The sequence below is a fragment of the Capricornis sumatraensis genome, chromosome 15, assembly GCF_032405125.1.
Source record: "Capricornis sumatraensis isolate serow.1 chromosome 15, serow.2, whole genome shotgun sequence".
Lineage (NCBI taxonomy): Eukaryota > Metazoa > Chordata > Mammalia > Artiodactyla > Bovidae > Capricornis > Capricornis sumatraensis.
Genome location: NC_091083.1, coordinates 36278102 through 36302389, shown reverse-complemented (window position 1 = coordinate 36302389; position 24288 = coordinate 36278102). Strand labels below are relative to the sequence as shown.

General features: G+C 44.4%; 1 protein-coding gene across 6 annotated transcripts in view; it reads right to left on the bottom strand.

The window, feature by feature from the left end:
• EPC1 (enhancer of polycomb homolog 1) overlaps positions 1 to 24288 on the bottom strand; it is a 96634-nt gene that overhangs the window by 44065 nt on the left and 28281 nt on the right. For 4 of the 6 annotated variants that reach the window (XM_068986870.1, XM_068986871.1, XM_068986872.1 and 1 more), the window contains exon 1: positions 22835 to 23170. The exons of the other annotated variants lie outside the window; for them this stretch is intronic. In XM_068986870.1, coding sequence (XP_068842971.1) covers positions 22835 to 22987 — 153 coding nt within the window. In that variant the 5' untranslated portion in view covers positions 22988 to 23170. Of the gene's footprint in view, positions 1 to 22834; positions 23171 to 24288 lie in introns of those variants that run through there. 6 annotated transcript variants of the gene reach the window in all.

Sequence of the window (24288 nt, the reverse complement as noted above, 5' to 3'; positions counted from 1 at the left end):
TAAATTCTGACTTTATTAAAATAGCCTGTTGGGATCCCCTGGCAGTCCAGTTCCCTGCACTCAGTGCTTTCACTGCCTGACGCGCGGAGGTGGGGTGGGGTGGCACTCTAGCTCAGCCCCTGGTCAGGAAACTGGGATCCTACTAGCCATGCAGCGCAGCCAAAAAAAGAAAGATACTCCATCAAATAAAAAGACATACTATTTAAGAGCACACATTTTTATATGTCAGAAGCTGGATTAGGATTCCAATTCTCAGTTCAGTTCAGATGCTCAGTCGTGTCCCACTCTTTGCGACCCCGTGGACAGATACAGCATGCCAAGCTTCCCTGTCCATCACCAACTCCCAGAGCTTGCTCAAACTCATGTCCATTGAGTCAGTGATGCCATCCAACCATCTCTTCCTCTGTCATCCCCTTCTCCTCCTGCCTTCCATCTTTCCCAGCATCAGGGTCTTTTCCAATCAGTCAGTTCTTCACATCAGGTGGCCAAAATATTGCAGTTTCAGCATCAGATGTTCCAATGAATATTCAGGACTGATTTTCTTTCGGATGGATTGGTTTGATCTGCTTGTGGCTTAACATCTCTAAATCCTAATTTCCTGACTAGTGAAATGAGGTAATTGCCATTACAAGCATAAAATAAGAAATGCAGGTAAACCTCTTAGTATAATACCTCTTTGTACAATACTTAGTACAAAACCTCTTAGTACAATACACACTTACTATATTAGCTCACTGTAATATAAATAGTAAAACAAATTTAACCCTTTTTCCTACTAATGAAGGGCAGAAGAAGCTACCTAATTTACCAGACTGCACTGAGGATTAAATGAAGTTATGACCATAAAGCTCTGGGGCATTATTACTATATCAGGCTAATTATAACAATTTAAATTACTAAATTTCCCTCACAGGAAAGTTATAACCAACCTAGACAGCATATTAAAAAGCAGAGACATTACTTTGCTAACAAAGGTCCATCTAGTCAAGGCTATGGTTTTTCCAGTAGTCATGTATGGATGTGAGAGTTGGACTATAAAGAAAGCTGAGGGCCAAAGAACTGAAGCTTTTGAACTCCAACTGGGGTTGGAGAAGACTCTTGAGAATCCCTTGGACAGCAAGGAGATCCAACCAGTCCATCCTAAAGGAAATCAGTCCTGAATATTTATTGGAAGGACTGATGCTGAAGCTGAAACTCCAATACTCTGGCCACCTGATGTGAAGAACTGACTCATTGGAAAAGACCCTGATGCTGGGAAAGATTGAAGGCAGGAGGAGAAGGGGACAACAGAGGATGAGATGGTTGGACGGCATCACCGACTCAATGGACATGAGTTTGGGTAAACTCCAGGAGTTGGTGATGGACAGGGAGGCCTGGCGTGCTGCAGTCCATGGGGTTGCAAAGAGTTGGATACGACTGAGCAACTGAACTGAACTGAATTTATTAATAGAAATTGTTTACTGTAGCTATATACATGAATCAGTAACTTAATAGGACTAATTAAAAAATTTACTCTGTGTTTTCTTAAAAGAAATCCTTTCTCCCACTAATACTACAAAAAAAGACATTTCAAACCTCCAGTTAATTTTTTTTGGGGGGGAGGGCCACACCACAAGGTTTGTGGGATATTTAGTTCCCTGACCATGGATGGAACCCAGGTCCCCTGCTGTGGAAGCTTGGAATTTTAACCACTGGACCACCAGGGAAGTCCCACCCAAGTAATTTTTCCTGGTAGACTGTCACTGTTGACAAAACAATCCTAAACTCTGAAGATAATCAAATCTCACCTGAAGACTTAAGGACTTTACACAACAAATTTAGATACCACACTACAGTAACCACAGTCAGTCACTTTTTCAGCTATTACAAGACAATGAGGTCTCTCCACACACAAAACAACAAAATACATTGTAGTCTATAAGGAAGCCTCATTCTCACAAGTAAAATCAATGTAATTCATTTCAAAGATGACCTATACTACCCACTTTGTCCCAGAATGGATATGAGATAAACTCCCTGGACATTTAAAATCTTTTAATGCTACCTGAAACAAATCTGGCTTTCTTTTTCCTACTGAAATGAAAGAAAAATACTTAACCACTTTTATTCAAGGAGGAAGGATACATGGTTGCAAATCTTGAATATACTTAACAGCACTTTCAGGTCTAATCTTAACACAATTATTATCGCTTTCGTTGGTAAGTAAGAGAAAGGAAATTATACTCCTTCTTGGCAGAGGTCTTTAGTACTTATGTATGACACAAATTCTCATTATCTCATAGCAGAAAGAAATGAACTAACTAAATAAAGCTTCCAGATAATATTTAAGACAAATTCCTACAAAAATAAGTAAACCATGCTAAAAAAAAGTTTGTATCACTTCAGGAGTTATGTTAAAATTGGTCAGAATGAAAGGCTGATTCCTCTCCACATAAACAAGAATAAGCAGTGTACTTTCATGACCTCAACTTCAAAGAAGCAAACTGTGGCAGACACAGGTAGTCAATTTTTTTTTTTTTAACTCTATAAAAGGCAAAAAAGTTGGCTTAAAACTCAACACTCAGAAAACTAAGATCATGGCATCTGGTCCCATCACTTCATGGCAAACAGATGGGGAAACAGTGAAAAACTATTTTGGGGGGCTCCAAAATCACTGTAGATGGTGACTACAGCAATGAAATTAAAAGACACTTGCTCCTTGGAAGAAAAGCTATGACAAACCTAGACAGCACATTAAAAAGTAGAGACATTACTTTGCCAACAAAGGTCCATCTAGTCAAAGCTATGGTTTGTCCAGTAGTCATGTATGGATGTGAGAGTTGGACTGTAAGGAAAGCTGAGTGCTGAATAATTGAAGCTTCTGAACTGTGGTGTTGGAGAAGACTCTTGAGAGTCCCTTGGACTGCAAGGAGATCAAACCAGTCAATCCTAAAGGAAATCAGTCCTGAATATTCATTGGAAGGACTGATGCTGAAGCTGAAACTCCAATACTTTGGCCACCTGATGCAAAGAACCAACTCGTTGGAAAAGACCCTGATGCTGGGAAAGATTGAAGGTGGGAGGAGAAGGGGGGACGACAGAGGATGAGATGGTTGGATAGTATCACCGATGCGATGGACATGAGTTCGAGTAGGCTCCAGGAGTTGGTGATGGACAGGGAAGCCTGGTGTGCTGTAGTCCAAAGAGTTGGACACGACTGAGCAACTGAACTGAAAAAAGGCAAATTAACTTGCCAGTAGTAAATGGCACCAGAGGACCGGTGTGCACCTGAAATTAATTAGGAATCTGTTTATTTCAATCAGAGCATGACAAGCAAACTATGCTTTCTAGTGAGATATTTGTATTATAATTTGACGAATATGATCAAAATGCAAAACTTCTTTTTTAATAGAGCGAAGGACAGACTAGACCTTAAGCTCGGAAAAGATACAACAGGGCCAGCTGGAGTTACATCTTCTAAACAAATGTCTTCTAAACATTGGGCCAGCACACTGCCAAAAATGCAAGGAGTTATACGATGTAATCTATAATACATATCTTTTCATTTTCAAAGATGACTACTGAACGTGTAACAGCCTTTAGTTTTGGACATCAAGTCGTTTCTGGCTGCCTCCTGAGGCACACAGTATGATCATGCTTTCTGGCCCTCCTGTAGATGCTGGGGCTAGGTGAGTAATTCTGGCTATTGAGTTGTGAGTCAAAGTGACTTACGCTACTTCTGGTCCAGAGGATTTAACTACTGGTGGAAGATGCAAATTTTTCACAGCACTCCTCCCACTTGTCGCCGTGTTTGAGATGTCTGCATCAGCCTGGTTCCCCAACTGACCCATCATAAAATGGGACAAAAAAAAGAGCTACAGTTTGAAGCTGTTTGTATACACATCATAACCGGGCTATCCAGACTGATGTAAACTGGTTCCAAAAGTGGGGCACTGTTATAACATAAAGACTAAAATATGTGCCATTAGCTTGGGAGGCTGGAAGCAGGGACACTTCTCAGAGGCTGGAAGTGGGGTGCTCCTTAGTAAACAGTACAAATATTTGGTAAAAGTCAAGATACCATAGCTTGCAAAGCAGATCATTTAGTTAATAAGCCTGTTCTAGGCTTTCCTGATGGCTCAGTGGTTATGAATCTGCCTGCCAATGCAGGAAATGGGTTCTTTTTTCCCCTGGGCCAGGAAGATCCCCTGGAGAAGGAAATGGCAATCCACTTCAGTATTCCTGCCTGGGAAATCCCATGGACCGAAGAGCCTGGTGGGCTACAATCCAACTGGTGGGCGACAAAAGAGTTGGATTTGACTTAGCAGTTAAACAACAACTCTAGGGAAACAGGTTAAAACACCTGGACGTTAAAATGGTGAGTTCGCTGCTCTGGGTTTGGTATTACACAAAACAAATAAATTTAAAAACCTGACCAGTTTGTAAACAGGAATGAAAGAGAAGAGACCAAAATTTTAAGAAATTGCAGTGTTTGAAGAGTGCTTCTCAACTCAAACAGTAAATCAAAAAATCAAGAGAAGGCCCTTGATTAACAAAAAGAGGGTAAGGTTCAAAGCAAGGTAGGGCCCTGATGTGTGAAAAACTGACAAAGTGTTAGTCGCTCAGCGGTGTCCAGCTGTTTGCAACCCCACGGACTATAGCCTGCCAGACTCCTCTGACCAGGGTATTCTCTAGATAGCCAGTTAAAACACGAATGGATTAGAGTCTCAGAGCAGAGACCTAGTTAAAACTGGACACACAGGCAATGCTTTCAGTTGAACAAAATGCTCAGAGGAGAAAGACAGAGACAGACACTAAGGACGTGGCTCTTCCAGCAAAAGCAAAAGGTTTCTGGGATTAACACTTAGGAGACGAGACACCTGTAAAGAACAGAGAGGACGGGCCATCTTACACACCGAGCTAAATGAAACATTACCAGCCTACAAGCTGCGCTGCCAACAAGCAAGCAAAAATCAAGAGCCCAGATTAAAAATCAGAACGATTCAGAAGTACAACTGGCCTCCTATGGTCCATGGGCAGGAAGCAGGCTTTGAAGAACTTTGGCCCCCAAAGGGCTTACCTTCCAGTATCTACTTCAGAGGAGGCTGAAGCAGATCTACTTCAGGGAAGATGACAGAAAGAAAGGAAGTCTACCCAGATGTCAATGCCAAGAGCCACACAAGCCAGCGGACTGGGAGCCCCTCTAGGAGCCTGCACTTGGCACCTAAACAAGCACATTCCCCACATACAGCGGAAGAAGAGCTTCTAAAGCCAGCTCAGTGGGACTCTAGGGATCGGGAACTGCTGTCTTTCCATTATCCAAAGGGGAGTGTTACTGTGGGGATCACGTGTCTATTATTCCCACGTACTCTGCATGTGTGTGTGTGCGGCAGGGGGAGGGGGTGCAGACAATCTTTTCACTCACAGACCTCCAGGCCGAGGGGAAGCACATCCAAGCCTCATCTACAGAACTGCAGGAAACCTGGAAATCCTACTCTGAGCCTTTTTGCTGGCTAGCCGGGACTTTCCAGCCGGGCTCACGGAGGAAGAGATGAGCATATCTTGCCTGTGGGAAGGAGAGTGATCCACATCTTTGGCTGGCCACAAGGGCAGAGCTGTCATGACTGTTGTTCGCCAAGTCATTTTGTTCTTTGCCATCTGGTCATATGGTAGGACTGCATTTCCTGGCCAACCATATGGTTAGAAGGAGCCATGTAACTTGTTCTGGCCAACGAGTTGTGAGTTGAGGTGACGCAGAACCTCATGTCTGGCTTCTGACTAGAGCATGTGAATAACTGATACAAGATACGAGACCTCCCAGAGCTCTTTCCTCCAGCATGGTGTCCAGCAATATTGAGAATGGAGGCTGTCTTGTCATCTGGATCCTGGAAAGAGGGCACAGAACAGGACCCCTAAATCAACCCAGGAGACAGTGCAGAGTTAGCAGTCAATCTCTGTAATAATGGCACTGAGACTTCACAGCGCTGTGTTTATAGCACAACCTTACATATTCTGTCTGATAAATGGAGGCAACCCCTACCACCACTGAACATGAGTCAGAGGCAAGCTCACTGATCAACTAGTTCAAGTTCCTTCTACAAATGATAAACAGGATATCTACAGTTAAGTCACAGATTTTAAGTGCCATGCCTGGTCACACAGTAATTACACGGCAGAAGAATTTGATGGAACCATTATTTATTGTTGTTCAGTCACTAAGTTGTATCCAAACCTTTCGTGACCCCATGGACTGTAGCCCTCCAGGCTCCTTTGTCCATGGGATTTCCTAGGCAGAAATACTGGAGTGGGTTGCCAATTCCTGACCCAGGGATCAAACCAATGTCTCCTGCATTGCAGGTAGATTCTTTACCACTGAGCCACCAGGGAAGCCAGAACCATCACTATCCTCAAGTAATTCTAAATTACCATGTGAGTTATATTCCTAATCTCTAAACACAGCTCTGGATAGACTCAACTAGACACATATGAATAAGTTAGCAATATGCCAATCTATTCATTCACTCAACAAATAATGGTGGTATTAAGCTCCAACACTGAAGGTATCCTGAGTTCAGTTCAGTTCAGTCGCTCAGTCATGTCTGACTCTTTGCGACCCCATGAATCGCAGCACGCCAGGCCTCCCTGTCCATCAACAATTCCCGGAGTTCAGTCAAACTCGCGTCCATCGAGTCGGTGATGCCATCCAGCAATCTCATCCTCTGTCGTTCCCTTTTCCTCCTGCCTGCAATCCCTCCCAGCATCAGAGTCTTTTCCATGAAGTCAACTCTTCGCAGAGTCAGGAGCTAAAGACTAATCAAGGATCTCCATAAGTGGCCTAGAAGTTTACAAAAGGAAATTGCTGAGAATGATACTATGTAACACGTAACATGTAGCATGTAACAGAACTACCCTAATGGGTAGATAGCTAAGGAAGCGACCTTGAATTTAGATCTGAGCGATCAGTGGGATTACTAAACCCATTATAGAGGAATAATGTTTCAGTACCTGGGAATAAATGAGAGTGATCCTGCGGCTGGAGTGAACTTAAAGGCTCTAGAAGGACAAAACGGAGGCAAGGACCACATTTCACAAGGCCTCAAAGATAAGCCACTTTCAGAGCAATGAAAACCCCTTACAGGGGGTTAGCACAAAGTGACACAGTTAGATTCCAGTTTACAAAGGACCATTGGCTCAGTTAAGAATATTGGGAAGGCAGAACTGTGATCGTGGGAAAACTTTTTAGGGAGTTACTAAACTCTAGGCAAGAGATGTTAGCACCCTGAACTAGAAAGCAGCACTGAAGATGATGGGCTTTTCTGGCGGCTCAGCTGGTAAAGAATCCGCCTGCAATGCAGGAGACCCTAGTTCGATTCCTGGGTTGGGAAGATCCCCTAGAGAAGGGATAGACTACCCACTCCGGTATTCTTGGGCTTCCCTTGAGCTCAGCTGGTAACGAATACACCTGCAATAAGGGAGACCTGGGTTCGATCCCTGGGTTGAGAAGATCCCCTGGAGAATGGGAACAGCTACCCACTCCAGTATTCTGGCCTGGAGAATTCCACAGACTGTACAGTCCACGGGGTCGCAGAGTCGGACACGACTGAGTGACTTTCACTCACTTCACATTGACAATGATAACATCAGCTATTTGGGAAATTAAACACCACTAGTACAACTGGAATTTTTATTCAAGATAATTCAAACTCTTGCTAACCTATCTGACCTTTCATCCTAGTTCTCTAATTTCTCCACTCTGATTCACAACAAATTCAAACCCATTAAACTTAGTCAAATAACACCAATATGATAAGGTTAGCATAACATTTCACCAACAGGCCCCAGAAACACTTTTAAAAGATACACATATTCCATTATTTCCCAAATAAGGCAGGCTAATTAGTGAAAACTTTCTAGACTAGAATCTTAGAAGTCACAGATTTTAAAAATTCAAATGTAAGATTTAATCCAGGAAAGATTTTAAATGGCAGGGTGCAGAAAAAGGGACATTATAGTTCTAAAATTGGCTTCTTGCTAGTGATAAAATGTATAAGGCATCCTCAAGAATTAAGAGTTTTAGATATGAGTAAGAATTAATAAGGTTCAACTGAAAAATTTTATAGGGGAAAAAACCTAAAAATAGTAAGATTAGGGAAAAAATATTAACCCTATCATTCAGACAGTAATCCTATACTCTGCTCGTCTTCAAGAAAAACAGAAAAGAAGACTTCCCCGGTAGCGCAGTGGACAGGAGCCACCTGCCAATGCGGGGGACGCATGTGTGACCCCTGGTCCGGGAAGACCCCACACGACACAGCAACGAAGCCGCGCACCACCACTGCTGAGCCTGTGCTCCAGCGCCCACGGCAGCCACTGAAGCCTGAGGCCCTGGGGCCTGCAAGCACGGTGAAGGAGCGCCTGTGCTGGACTGCTGACCCACGGGCCTGAGCCCGCGCTCCGCGACGAGAAGCCACTGCGGCGAGGCGCCCAGGCAGCACACCTGGAGAGCAGCCTCTGCCCACCGCAGCCGGGCAGGCGCACACGCGGCGACCAAGGCCCCGCGCAGCTAAGACAAGCAGACAGACAACTCAGCAAGGACGCTTCATCACTGCAGAAAGGCAGCAGGAATTTCTGAAGCATAGCCCACAAAATCACAGTATACAAGTTCAGACAATAACGCAGAACTCACAGATGTTTTAAAATGATGTACAGAAAAACACAAGACAAAGGAATCAAGGAATATATTTTTATGGAATTGATTCTATGATATTTCCTGGTATACAGAAAAAAAAGGCTTTTCTATTTTATTGGAATTGCATTACAAAGGAAAAATTCACCGAGGCAAAAAGATTCATACAGAATTTTCACGTCTAATGACAAGATATCACTAAGATAGATATAAGGGAAATTCAGAGATGGTAATAAGATAATTGCTACCAAAATTCTGGTTCTCAAGACACTTTCAGATCAGAGAGAAAGAATTTTAACGTAAAAACTTTAGAGTAAAATAACTTTGATTTTTGCATGATTCTACCTATCTTTACTTCAGATAAAGGGAAGGAAAAAAGATGACTTTTCAGGAACTCAATGTTAGAAGTTGGCTCACATGGTTTTATTAGACTCTGAGTGATAACACACAAAATATCCAAAGTAAAAATAGATACAGAGACTTAAAAAGATTGCTTCAGATTATGGTTTATTTACCATATGAACTGTAAGTTCCTTAAACAAAAAGACATGTCTGTGGACCCCATATTTAGCATTATACTTCATAAGCGTAAGTTTACAAATATTTGATACATCAACACAATATAAAACAAGTGCTTTTAGCAGATATTTCACAAAACTTACTTTTGGAAAGGCCAAGACAATTTCTCTGGCTTAAAATTTTGGATCATTAGAATGTCTCATGGGAGAAGGAAGTGGCAACCCACACCAGTATTCTTGCCTAGAGAATCCCATAGACAGAGGAGCCTGGTGGGCTGCTGTCGCACAGAGTCAGACATGACTGCAGCAACTTAGCATGCGTGTATGCACTGGTGAAGGAACTGGCAACCCAATCCAGTATTCTTGCCTGGAGAATCCCAGGGATGGAGGAGTCTGGTGGGCTGCCATCTAAGGGGTCGCACAGAGTTGGACACAACTGCAGTGATTTAGCAGCAGCAGAATGTCTCATGTCCTCCTGATCTTAAGAGAAAAACACCAAAACTATAACTTAAACCCTACTTTTATTAGGCTACTCCAAAAGCTCAAAGGCAGTTAAGATGGGTAGCTGACTATCATTTTAGCATGTAAATAATCGTAAAGTACCTGGATTTTTCCAGAACTATATAAATATAAATTAAAGAAACATTTGTGCCAGAGGATATTAAGTTTTTTAAATACAATATTGTTTCTTCTTTCTAGGGGCTTCAAGTGCAGTGAAAGAAACATGTAAGTGAATTTGCTTTCTAAAACTCCAGGTGACATCACCTAGGAAGGGTGAGTCAAGAAGGGCTTCATAAAGTTGAATAAACATGTGGGGGTCAAGGCGCAGTGTGAGCAAACGCAGGCGTGCGGACCTCAGAGAACGTGCAGCACGGTGTCCTGAGCAGCAATCTCCACGCTGCCCCGATGCACATCCCCCTGACCCCACACTGGGCCAGCGCTGGTCTGTGACCCACAGTGTGAGGCACAGTGAGGGCAGTCACCTCCAGGACAAGGCGATAAGATGGCAGCTTCTTTCTGGGGCTCTCCTACCCACCTTGGCACACTTTCTTTTGGATCATCGGCTCTGGGAGGAGCCAGGTGTCGGGGCCTGGGTGATGACTGCAACCTCTAATAGGTTCTGCAGAGTATGAGCCAGAGCCACTTGGTAAAGTTGCTCCTAGATTCCAGACCCTCAGAAACCAAGATCAGTGTTTGCTGTTGTAAGTGGCTAAATTCCGGATCAGCAGTTATGCAGCAATAGACAGCGAACACGTGTTGATACTGAGTGTCCTCACTAAGTAACACATATCTCCATCGTTGAAATGGTCTGGCATCAGACCATGGTCTTCGAGGACAGTGTTAGTGAAGAAGCTGCTAATAAAAGGCCCACAGGGTTCCACAAGATGAGGTGAACGTCCCTAGAAACCAGGTGACTTGGCTAGGAGGTTTCCAGCAGAGAGCTCTGAGTGCTGCCTTGTCCTGCTACGTACAGCTGGGAAAAAAGAGAGAGAGGAGAGACAGACTAAATGAAGAACAGTTAAGAGCGAGCCAGGATTTGACGGTTTCAGACTCCAAACAGTGCTCCTATTCAGAAATGGATCCTGAGTCAAGATCAAATGCCGGGCACTGACAGAAAAACATGCTCTAAAAACTACGATGAGGGAGCGACTATAAAATATTTTGTTAAGACCTCAGAAAGATCAAAGATGGTGTCTTAGAGTACCATTTGGGCCAGACAAAACACTGCTAAATAGAACTGTGAGCTTCAGATTCCTCCTCAATCGAACAACAAGACTTTTAGGAAGCTTAAGGGTTGTTTTCTCGCAGCAGGAGCTCAAGGCAGAAGAAGGCTTATCACAGAGAAGTTCATGGGTGCGGCTTTCAATCAATGGAACAGACTCCAATGAAATTCATATAAGATCCACAAAAGTTTTTAAAATAATTATAAACACAGAAACATTACCAGCTTGACTTAATGGAAACGAGACAATACAAAATGAAAAAAGGTCATTAAGAGTCCTAAAATTTCGGTAGGCAGCAAGTTAAGAAAACTCAGTAGCAAACAAACATGTTTTACCTTCAGGATAAACAAAGGGTGAACCAAATGCCCCAAGGGCAAAACTGAGAGCATGAATCATCAAGGAATTACCATCATTTGCCTGACTGGATTTTAACAATGCTGAGGACCAGAGCCTCCCGGTGCCTGCCAGCCCCACCCTCTGCCTCCCCTTGAATAGGGACATTTTGTACCCCAAGTCTGACCCAATACTGTATATTGGTGGTGGCAGAGGGCGGGGAGCAGATACCTCGTCAGCAGTACAGGTTGAGAGGGATTTGTACTCGAGACACTGACAATATTACATTTTGGAAGCTCAGCTGCACCTGGAGCCAATCTGGGTGAGATCCCTCTGCTGTAATGGGACGAGACTTCGGGGGCTCTGGGAGCAGTAACATTCTGCATGTGGTCAGTGTGGCAGCCAGCCTCCAAGGGCCCCCGCCTACACTTTCCAGGCTTGGTTCTGTGACCAACAGCATAAGACACGAGTGAAGGTGTGTAACTTCCAAAGGTAAGTCAGAAGACTGCTCTCTCTCGGGTCCCCTCTCTCTGTGGGAAGCCTGCTACAGCCCTGATCAACAGCTTTACTGGGACTCTATGAAAGGCCAGCACCTACATGAGCTGCTCCGGATTCCCAGTCCGCAGACGCTGTGAAACAGTCTGGAAGTAATCTGTTACGCAGCAATAACTAACTACTCCAGGGCTGAAGGAGGGGAAAGAAGACTGGAAATGTAGACAGTGGTCAGAACACGCAGGGCCCAGGGAACTCCACTAAGAGGTTTCTGCATCTTATTCTATCAGAAAAAGGAGCAATTTAAGAATTTTAGACAGTGAAATGACAACCATACTCACATTTAAAAACACCACCTTGACAACTTTCAGGGGGTGTAAATTTGAAAACGAGAGTAGGGAGACCAGTTAAAGACCAACTAGAAACCCTTCAGAATCAAAAGACATCCTAATCTTTTCAGAGATTTTCTTAGATTCAAATGCATGGATGTACGTAAAGGAGCCTCAAGAACTGAAAATCTGTGGAGCATAGACAACTACATGCAGTATCCTATGACAAACCATGATGGAAAAGAATATATTAAAAAAAGAATGTGTGTGTATATACATACAAAACTGAGTCACTTTGCTGTACAGCAGAAATGAACACAACACTGTAAATCAATGATGCTTCAATAAAGAACTGATAAAAAATAAAATGTCTAAACATTTTCAAAAAAGAACCACAAGCATCTCCATGACTTTCCAGAATGTTCTGAGGGTGAGCAAATGGCAGTGTTGAGAAGCAGTGCAGAGGAGGGAGCGTTCGCAGACATTCAGTAACACCAGTTAAGGCCCATCTCCTGCATCGTGAAACAAGTGTGCTGAACCAAGGAACTGTTTTTCAGATATTTTTACACAACCGTGCAGCAAGAGTGACAGGCCTCGAAGTTCATCAAGCCACCGGCGTCTACCTAGAGGGACAACCCCTCCTTTGGGCTCTAACTCCATCTCTAGCTGCAGAACGGTATTTTTAAAACAATATTTATTGACGGTACTGGGTCTTAGTTGCAGCACGTGAGACTGTTGGCTGTGGCACGCAGGATCTATTCATACTTCCCTGACTAGGCTGGCACCTGGGCCCCCTGCTTTGGGAGTGCAGTCTTAGCCACTGGACCACCAGGGAAGTCCCTGCAGGAAGGCATTTTGTGCACCTGATGTTGGCTGGATAAAGCCCATCATTGCTCACATCCATTACCAACCGAGTTCAAGACTTAACAGCATCACTCTAGCTCTTACCACCATTTTCAGCTAATGTCCCCTAATCTAACTCAATCTTCCCCACACTCCCAAACTCTTCTGCTGTTCTCTGGAATTAAGATTTATCGGTAGGTAAACGCTTCACAGTCTCAAGTTCTTTCAACTTCCCCTCCTCTTCTCACCCTATTTTGAGGCTGGAGCCCTTCCAGAAGCTGCTTATCTCCCCACGTCCCACACACGCATAGACGGGTAAAGGTCCTCCTTGCTTCCCATTGCCTCTTGGCTGTCCTTCCAGAAACCGTAACCCCTCAGATGTTCACACCATCACTCCTTCTTCCCAGAGTGGCCGCACCCACCCTGCTGCTGTCACAGAGCTCACGGCCTTCCTCTCAACCACCCCCACCTCGGGCATCATCCCTAGTGATGGATGACACACCTCCTATCATGACCCTCTCACTCGCACTGACTTACTTTTCCTCTATGCCCTCTCAGTCCCCGCTCCTGTGGTTACCTCTAGACCTGCCTTAACCAGTAACTGTGATACCTCTGAAATCTAAGTTCAAGCATTTCACTCTAACTGCCACCCTGCTGACTTAAGTCTCACTCATTCCAGAACGCCTCCTCCCAACAACGCTGTTGCAGGGCAGCCTGCGCTTCCTCTAGCCTGCACCAGCTCCCTGAGGTCTTCCCTCATTACCCAGTTCAGACCACAGTCTATCACGCTCACCTATCTCACATAGGGTAATCTCCTCATCCCCCTTTTCCCCTCCTTTGTACTTGGTGGGCAAACCTCAACTGCACAAGAACCTTATTATATACCTACTTTAGTCTTGAACTCGAGTTGAATATCTGAATTCATATGCCCAAGTGAGTGGACTGGTCTCAATTTAAATGATCACAAATACTGAGCCCCAGCTGATTCATCACATCTTGTTACATTTCTCTAGTAAGTGAGCATCTCACACTCACCTTTGTCTCACAGGCTCCCACACTCTGAGGTGATGACCTCACCTCATACATCATAAAGAAAAAAGAACCAGAGGAAAAACACCCCCATCCTCCCCCTGTCAATGCTCAAACCTGTGTACCTTATCCTTTCTTACTTCTAAAAAGGAAAAAGTACTTCTGCTCTAATCAGTGACCAATCCCTCCAAGAAATTAATCCAGGGAAAGATAGCAACCAGTTTTTATGAATAAAGCCCTTGAGTAGAAGAGGAAATAGGATTATCTTATTCTTTTCAAAGACATCAGTCCAACTAGTATATTAGTTGTAATAACTTATTTATTATAGCTGTTTTAACATTTTTGTTTACTAATTCTATTATCTGGGTTATTTCTACGTCTCTTTTTGTTGATAACTCTTCCTTAGTTATCAGCTAGCTTTTCCAGCTTCTCTGCATCTCTGATTTTCTTTTTAATGGACACCAAACATTAGTTTTATGCTGTAGGACCTTCTAGTATTCCTTTAAGCACTGGGGGGCTTTCTTCTGGGACACAGCTATCTGAAATGAGTTGCCTTTTTTTGAGGACAGTGTTTGGTCTTTATTAGGGTGAGCCCAGAACAGTTTACTCTAGAATAGCCCTCTGGGAACTTGTATCGGATGCCCTCTGCATTAGATCTTTCCACTCTGGTCAGTGAGGACCCAACTCCCTGCCCCACGTGAGGTCCCGGGAACGTCCCTCCTCCCTTCCAGCGGTTTCCCCGAAGACAGGCTCAGATCACTTTTCAGCTGGAGAGCCCAGGGACCTCTCTGTAGACCTTTTCCTGTGGCCTGGGAACTCTTGAGGGAGTGGCCGGTGCAATGGAGGACTCAGCTTTGCTTCCCTGGTTTCTGTCCACTGTAACTTTGGAATGCATTAAAAAAAAAAAAATCATTTGTTGATTTCCCCATGCCCTCCCCAGCCATTTCTTCAGCTCCTCTCATAACAGAACTATTCCAAGCAGTCACCCAAACTTGCACCGACCCTTTATCTTACAGTATTTCTTCTGTCCCAATCATGATTTCCTTCCCACCACACTATCAAGATAGGCCAACGGCATGCATCAGGTTGGATGGCCACCTTCCCTCACTCATCTGCCCAGGGGCCACAGCTGACACACGTCCTGCCCTCTTGAGACAGCTCTAGACTCACTTTCTTCCTAATCCTCTAAGAGCTTCTCCTCTGTCTGAGGCTCGATGCAGTTTTAAGAAGCATCCACATCCCAAAGGCTTTCAGATTGACAGTACAGCCCATGATGTCTGAATCATACCTGCCGTGCAGACTGTTCTAAAGCATTACATTCTTGCACAGGCAACTAAACATGAAGAAAAGGCACTGCAAACTGAGTAACTCCATCCTTCACAAACCCTCCCTCTTGCATTTTTCCCTCCGTCAGTAAGCCACCTAATCACCCATCCACCCAGCCGCTCAAGGTAAAAATCAGCGATTACGACAGAGAATGAGACGGTTGGATGGCATCACCGACTCAATGGACAAGAGTCTGAGTAAACTCTGGGAGTTGGCGATGGACAGGGAGGCCTGGCGTGCTGCAGTCCACGGGGCTGCGAAGAGTGGACACGACTGAGTGACTGAACTGAACTGGACCCTTGAGTCTCTTTCTCCCTCTAGCATATTCTCACCTGTCAGCCAAGCTCTTCAAACTGTGCCTCTAGCCCATCCACGTCTCCTCTTCCCTACCACCACCCAGGTCAGAGCCGCTCCCGCCCAGTACGACTCATGCTGCACACCCCAGCGACAATAACCTTGAAAACCAGAATTCAGATCACGTCCTCCCTTGTCTGAAACTCTTTAGAGGCTTATTACTTCATTTCAAAACAATCCAAACTCCGTGGGAAGTGAAGCGAAGTCGCTCAGTCGTGTCCGACTCTTAGCGACCCCATGGACTGTAGCCTACCAAGCTCCTCCGTCCATGTGATTTTCCAGGCAAGAGTACTGGAGTGGGTTGCCATTGCCTTCTCCAGAGGTTCTTCCCCACCCAGGGATCGAACCCAGGTCTCCTGCATGTAGGCAGATGCTTTACCGTCTGAGCCACCAGGGAAGTATAGTCGCCTGTAACAACTCACCAGAAATGGGCCCGACTGCCTCTGGGCCCTTCGCTCACACTCCTCAACCCTCTCCACATTGCCCCCACCGCACTGGCTGTGTGTGCCCTGTGCCTCAGGTCTGCCTGGAATGTTCTTCAGATCTTCAGAGGGCTGGCTCCTCCCTCGTCAAGTTTCAGGGCCCATTCTTTGACCCTCTTACACACAGAATTCTCCTTCTACCAGAAACTCTGTGCTGTCTTGATCCACTGCCACTTGTATTCATTTGCTTTTTGTCTGTGTCTTCCCATTAGAATTCAATCATTCAATTAAACAAAGACTGGAGACTTACTGTGTGCCAGGCACGATTTCAGGTGCTGAAAATACACCTATGAATAAAGGAGACACAAAGTCCCACCCTCACAGAGCCTGCATGCTAGAACACAAGATCCATGAGAAAGAGAACTGTTTGTTCACTGCCGGACCCACAGGACCTGTAACAGTCCTGGGCTCACCGTAAGTGCACAATAAATATTTGCACTCTGAAAAGTAAATAAAAATGGATTTATCTATATTTTCTTAAGTCTCTGTACAATATACTTCAAAAAAGCCATATTTATATTTTCTTTCCCTTTCAGACTCTATTACTCTATAGTAATTACTTTTACAGTAAAAGCATGAATTTGAAACCCTCAATACAAAATTCTGCCTCTAATTTCAAATTCTCATAACAGTAAAAGTGTTCTACACTCACTTATATTTAAGTCCTTTAAAACACAAGCTTTCTAGACTAAACTGGAACTAATTACCCATGTACCCAGACTACTTTTACTTCTGTGTAAACTGTTTATGTGTGCAAATGAAGCCATCAACTAATTTAAAAAATTAATGATTATTATAAAATGCATATGGAAACGGATCTAGTGCAGGGATAATATAATATACCCATTATCACAGAAAACTATCAGAACCCTACTTCATCTTGCAGTTAAGAAAACCCACGTGCACGAGAGCACACGAACTCAAGTGTACATATACACACACATGGGCACACAGCTGGAAGCGGGGTGAGGGCTTAGGTCTAATAACTCCCAGTCTGATGCTTTCTCCAATTAATAATTACCTAAACTTAAAGACACAGCTTTCTACACCTACATCATACAACTCTCATATCTACACTAGACAATTCTAAAAACAAAGGACTGTACAAACCTAAGTGGTTTTGAACAGCAACAGAAAGCAAGGCCACACTGAGTGTTCAATCAGTATTTGGTAACAATGCAGTGTGTGTTTATAGCATCCTCACATACACCATCTGACACTCCTGACAGCCACCTCCCTCATAAGTAGGTCAGGAGAGGCTGGCACATGAAGAGACTGAAATTCATCCTGTAAGGTTAAGCGACTTGTCAAAGGCCACAAATGTCAAAGTGCATCTTTCTCAGAGGATATACAACTGGTACTTGTGATTCTATGATAATCAAAACAATTCATCCCAGTATAGAAAAAGATCTGAACCTATATTAAATCATCCACAGAACATTTTCAACCTCAGCTTATCTTTCCCCTGGACTTATTCTTAAGCCTGCATCGTTATTTCTTCAGCCAGTACTTGCTATACTGAAGGAAATTCAACCAAAATGATTTGCTTTAATAATCTGTTGCAAAATTCCCAAACTCTCACCATGCATATCCAAAGATGAATCAACTGTTTAACGATAACCTCTATAACAACACATAAATGAAGGGCTTTATCTTTTAAAGAACTGATTATATCTCTATTAATTAAAGAGAAATCTGAGATTATGGGTCACAGTAGATTTATTAACTATGAATTTGTTTTTGGTTTTCATCTACCTACAGTGAGGCTGGTGGATGAAATACAATTCATATATTTAAAGGTGCAAAGTCAGGTATCTGCTCTGTTTAAAATGCTGCAATGTCTCAAAATCATTACCTATAGTCACAGTCCTTAATAAACTTGATCAAGATAACTCCAAGTAATTCACTGAAAGTAGTTCAAATAAGTTATCTAAAGCATCTGAATCACTTGTTTTCCTGATGATGTCCCCCTAAATTGATTTATCCAGTTGTTGCAATATATTAATATAAGTCACATCTTAGGGGTTCAAAAGCTTACTTTAAAAGACACAATCTAGTTCAGCCTGCATATTTCATCCTTTCAATACTGTTTCTGCACTTAGAGACTCAGAATTCATTTCATTCCTAAGTTACAACACAAAATTCTCATTTCCTTGTGGGTTGTCTTCTTTTAAGAAACAGAATCACAAACCACACCACCATTCCATGATATAAAACATTATCCTCTGCTTTAAAATTATGTTTTAACCAACTTCTGGCAACGAATACCCTTTTCAGAAAAACTGAATCACAAGGCCAAGAATCCACACCTTCATAGATATCAAATAGAGCTCTTGCCATTACATACATATACACCCTCTAATACCTTACCCTTACTACTACTACAGACTGTGATGTAGTAAAACCTAACCTGTTTTAGATAAAATATTAGAAATGGCTAGCTTCATATTTAATCTTGGCCACAAATTTATGAACCTGACTGTTATTCCTTATCTACAAGATTTAAGCTCTCCTTTAGTTAGCTGGTACTTTTCATTGCTGTTGATTAACAGAAAAGGTAATAGTTCTGTATAAACTTCATTACAGGTCACAAGCACCCACCAAACACCATTAGACGCATAAGCCCATTAGTTTTCAGTCTTGTTTTGTGAGAAAATGAAGTCTGATTACAAATGATACTAATCCAAAATCCTAAATATCAAACCGCACACTGAAAACGAGCTAATATTAACACTTAAGGCACCAGGCCTGACAGTTTTCAAGAGGCTCCTTTTGAAGGTAAGAGTCCTCAATCCTCCTATGTTGCTGATTCAAAAATACCTTGGGCAGGACAGAAAGCTGAAATTAGACTTTATTATTGCTTCTCAGTTATCTTTGATTTTAACTGATTATTTGCTGTTTAATGGAAATACCCCAAATATTCTCAATTCCTTTCTAATTCAAACTGGCTGTAAAAATTAAGCTTTGCTTCTAGTGCAATTGAGATTTCACATATTCCTTTTCACTTCCAATGCAGTGCACAGAATAAAGGAATCTAGATTCAGGACTAAGAAATTTTGGTTTTCAAAATTTTAAAGGAAAATAGGATTCTTAGTTTCCTTTAAAAAATGAGAAATCAAACTTTTAAACATCACAGTGATTTAAGTTTGTTTTTATAAAACAGAAAAACTGTATATTTTTTAATAAAGTTTTGAAAATGTAGTGCTTGACTACTTTTCCTCTTAAGAAAGATATGTACCTATGCCCAATTTAACCCCTAATTAAAAACAAAAAATACCTACCTGGCTACTTCATAAACTTGGTTTTAATAACATTGTATACTGGGCCAGTAAGAACAATTTAAAGAAAGAAAAGATAGGTGTCTGAGACTATTTTGTCTGGTGAGAACTTTACTAAAACTAAGTGTTGGCCTGTGATGGCTGGATCCTACTTCTAACAGTCCCAAAGGTGGCTGTGTAGGACAGTAACAAGGCGAGATCACTGTTAACATCTTAACTGCATCACACACCTTACCAGAACCAGTCTTGGTGACAGAAGAGAGTTTAAGCCTCCATCCTTACAGTAAGAGTCAGAGTCTGGCATCCCAATGGGGAAAAAAGCAAAACCCCTAGAGGAGCCAAGCAGCCCCACTGTGCTGAGCACCACTCTAAGCCTCCTTTTCAGAATGTCCTTTCCGAAACGAGCAGGACCCATAAAGGAGAATTTTAGCAATGGAAAGCTCCAGTTTGAACCAAAATAAGTCAGCTTTTAATGAAAACGTTCGATAGTACTGATACCTTGGAAAAACTATCCTTTTATTTAAAGGTAAAGCCATAGCACTAAGTAGTGTACAACATTTCTTACTTAGAAGATGATAAAATGCTAAAAAATTACAGTGGTGCAACCTCTGGCCCTGCTATTTAAATTTTTGTCCCTTTTAACCCCAAAGAGACTTATTTCATATTTAGAGCTGACAGTCTATTGATTTCCTATTGTTTGAAAATTACTTGTTATTCATTAAACCAAAGCCCTTCTCAACTGTTACTTTTTGACGTAGCAAGTTACAAGGTATCACATTATACCAGTTCAGACAATAAATCTCTAGCATCTATGATTCAGTCTACTCCATTAATTCACTACAGTCTGTAATTATTTCTCAATCTTCATAAAAAAAAAAGGGCTGAACAACTAAGTTCTAAAGTTGAGCAAAATTCATGTTTGGAGGGGACCTTCTACTTAAAAGTTGTTTTTTAAAAACTAAGAGATATGCCTAATTAAGGCAGTGCATTCAGCTTATAATATAAAAATTAAATGAAAATAAGTGTTATTTTCTGTGTTTAGACCTAGCATTTCCGTCACATTTACCAGAGAAACAAAATACGCTAACAATTACCAGGTATGGTCCACACAATTTTCATAAGGTGACACACACACACGAAACTATTGTCATCTAATCCTGTCCCATCTTTCGTGATCAACTTCTGACCCTAACTAACGTGTCAAGCAGAAGCAGACGTTTGTTTTAATCTTTTGTCTTTATAGGAAGCATATCCTTCTTTAGCGAATTATCAAAAGGACTGTTTTTCTTAGGCTAACTCAATATTCAGTTACCTTTATTTGTGCTTAGTATACGTTTTCAACATCAACATGCTACTTTTAATACTGTGATTTGAGCTACACAGCCTCCTCTGGCCAGTATGAACCACAGGACTGGAGAGCAGCTGTTCCACCTGGGACTGTTTACATTCCTCTACTCAGTATTTATTCCTGAGGTCTCCGTTTCACTGGTCATAGTTTTGGTTGGATGTGAAGTGAAACAAATTCTAAACGGATGATAGGAGAAGGTAGTCTGAGGGGGAAAAAAATCCCCTGAAAAATAGGGACTCTACATGTTAGAAAATAACAAACGTCAAAATTCTTTCAGTGAATGAAAATTATCTGTAAAAATGTAATAAGCCTTGGTACTCCAGCTGGGTTCAGCTCTGATCTTAGGCTGTGGCTCCTGAGACAGCCCGAAGTGTTCAAAGAAGCCAGACTTCAGTATGTTTCTAAGGTGTACTGTGTAGTGCTGTTTTTATCAAAGCTCTGCAGCTCCTTGGGGGCAAAACAATAGCCACAACTTAATTTCCAGGTCAGTCTTAACACTGACACCCCCATCTTGAAAGCATTATTTGTAAAACTTAAGAAAAATAAAACCAAAAGACAAGATTCTGCAGTCACAAGTACTTTAATTTTTAAAAACAAATCACTTATTTAAAAATAAACAAACGGCACCATTCTACTCTCAAAGTTGGTAACAAGTAAAAGAAATTAGGAGATTCTGTCTCATAGGTAACGTGCTCGGAGTCAGGACTAGACAATCTCAACTACTACACACGCTAAAGACACTACTCTCCGAAGGAAGAGTCAACTGTCACAACTTTTTGACTTTAAAAGGTTGAACAACCCAAACAGTTTCAACAGCTTTATTTTCAAAATCAACAGTACAGAGCAAAATTTCTACATTAAAAAAATTCCGTACAGTACCAAATAGAGGTATTACAGTGTAGTTTTCCACCACAAAATTGTAGTACCAATCCAGCGACTCCTCGACTTCTTGAACTGTCAACACACTGCCCCCTGTTTAAGTGGCTGTACCTGAAAACCAAGGTATGCAATTCCTTAGACGGCATCGAATGACACCGACAAGGATCTGGGGGAAACGAGACGAAGTCTTGTGTCTGAGCCCAACTTCCACGACCAAGGACAGCCACAGCTACGACACAGTGTCTGTAAGCTGTCAACATTTAAACACTGAAGCCCCCCCAAGGAAAACATCTCCCGGTTAAGAGTTCACTCCACTTGAGTTCGGTGATGGATAAAAAGAACCCTTTTTCTAAGCGGAGATCTGTTAACATCTACTTAGACTGGGTCTTGTCTCCCGTAGGTTGAGAAACCAGCAATCAGGCGAACTTAGATTTTTATTAGGAAAAGAAATAATAAAGTTACACAGGCTTTAGAAGAGCCACGGAGTTCCCTTCAAAATCTGCAACATGTTCTCAAGGATCAAAGAAAAAGTCAGGAGGAGCAGGAGTTGACAACCCTCCGATTAAGTAGGACTCGGAGGAATGGATGCAAAAGTCCCAGAAAGAGGACGTAGGACGCAAGTCGGCTCTGGGCTGCTCGCCGGCCTCGACCTTCCGCTGCAGGACGCCCGCCACCCCGCCCGGCCTCTCGGCGGGTCCACGTGGGCCGCGCAGCCCCGCCAGCCTGCGGGCCGCCGAGAGAGCACCGCCACCCGAGCGCCCGGAACCTGCGCTGCCGGCGCCGGCGGCGCGCGAAGGCCGAGCCGGCCCCAGAGCGCCACCCAGCGGCCCGCCGAGAGGCCTGCACGCAGGGCCTCCGCGGCCCGGCCGCCGCACCCCCCGCCGCCCGCCCGCTCCCTCTCCGGATGCACAAGGCCCAGCCCAAGCGCTCCGACCACAAAATGGCTGCCGGCAGCCTCGTCACGTGACCCCTTTGTGCCTTTCGGGCGCCCGAACTCCGCGGGCCCCGCGTCCGAGGGGCCAGGGTCGGCGGGTGGCCCGAGAGGAGGCCTCGCCGGGCCGCGGCGGCCGGGGGGCGAGGCCGGGGGCCCCAGGGTAAAGGCCCGGCCGGCGACGGGAGTCGGCGGCGGAGAGAAGATGGCGGCCATTTTGTGTGGGTCTGCGCTCCGCCGCCGCCGCAGGCAGCGGAGGGAGCGGGGCCCGGCGGCGGGTCGGACAGGGGAGTTAACACGTACCGACTCCTCTTCCTTCTCCATTCCGGTGGGCATCTGCGGCACGGCCCGGTTTATCGAGGCGTATTCGTGCAGGTCGGGCAGATCCTCACAGCGGAAAACCGGCAGCGGCTTCGAGGCGTCTAGCGCCCGCGCCCGAAACGACAGTTTACTCATCTCAGGCGCAGCAGATACCTCTCCGCTCTGGGGAAACGGCCCCGGCCAGCGGGATCATGGAGAACCGGGGGTTCGGTCCCCACTCGCCCACCGCTGCCGGGGACTGGAGGGGCGGAGCGCGGAGCCCGCCGTCCGGGCACTCAGAGCCGCCTGGAGGTGGGAGGCTGAGACGCTCCGCTCCTCTCTCGCTCGCTCTCCTCAATACGCCATGGCCAACATGGCGGACATTAAAACTCCACTGTGCGCTCTTCAGCCAACCCCAGCCATTCCCCACACTGCATCGCGCAGCGGCGCGGGCACGCGGGAGGGGGGGGCCGCGGGCTCGAGGCCGGGCGCCGGCACGGAGCGCGCGTCCCGCCAACCCCCGGCGCCCGGCCCCGCTCCCCCGCGCCCGGCAGCTCGGCCCCCGCCCCCGCGGTCGCGGGCGGACCGGCCGGGTCTGGGCGGCGCGCGGGGCACTCGGACGCCGGGGACCACGGCCGGCCTCCCGCCCTGCGCGCCCGCCGTCCCGCGCTCGCTCCCGCCGGCGCCGTTGGCTGACAGGCGAGGGTGCAGCGAAGCTACAGCACCCCCTCGGCGCGGCGGCGGCCCCGGGCACCTGTCAGCGCTGGCGGCCGGGCCCTGGGTGAGGGAGCGGGCGCCCCCAGCCCCGGCCGGCGCGGCGTCTCAAGTTTTATAGCGAAACTACAGACGCCATTCGGGCCGGGATGCTACTTTGAGTGAACTTTTTAACCGGCCATTATCTTTACGTGTAAGGAAACTCTGGACGGTATTTGCTCGTCTCCGCTTGGATCCTGGGTCAGTTCCCATCATTGCGCTCAGTGTAAACAAGAGGCGTCCTACGTTTGCTCCAACTAGGGTTTTGGTGGTTTTATTTTTTCATCCTGCATTTTATCGACCCACAGTCAAGTTTATTGTCATCGAAGCAAAGGGAATAATAATTAATCGGGCACCGTAACCCTTTACGGAAAAAATATAAAAGCAAGACCTAGTTCACATTTTGAGAGCCGGATGATTTTTCTGCACTGGAAGAAAATATTGCTTCAGCGTAACCATGGGTTGACACTTATTTTTACCTTTCCCTTATTTAACCATGGGTTGACACTTGTCCTCTAAAAAACTTTTTACAATTATTTGAAGACTTATAGCACTCCTGCCAACCGCCCCCCCAAATGTTTTTTTAGAAAGAAAAACTATTAGATGAGTATTTAGATGGATATGATGGCTACCATGTGGTTTATATTACACACGAAAATGAGTATCCAGAGAGTCCTCTCCAGCAGAATATTTTTAAAACCCGA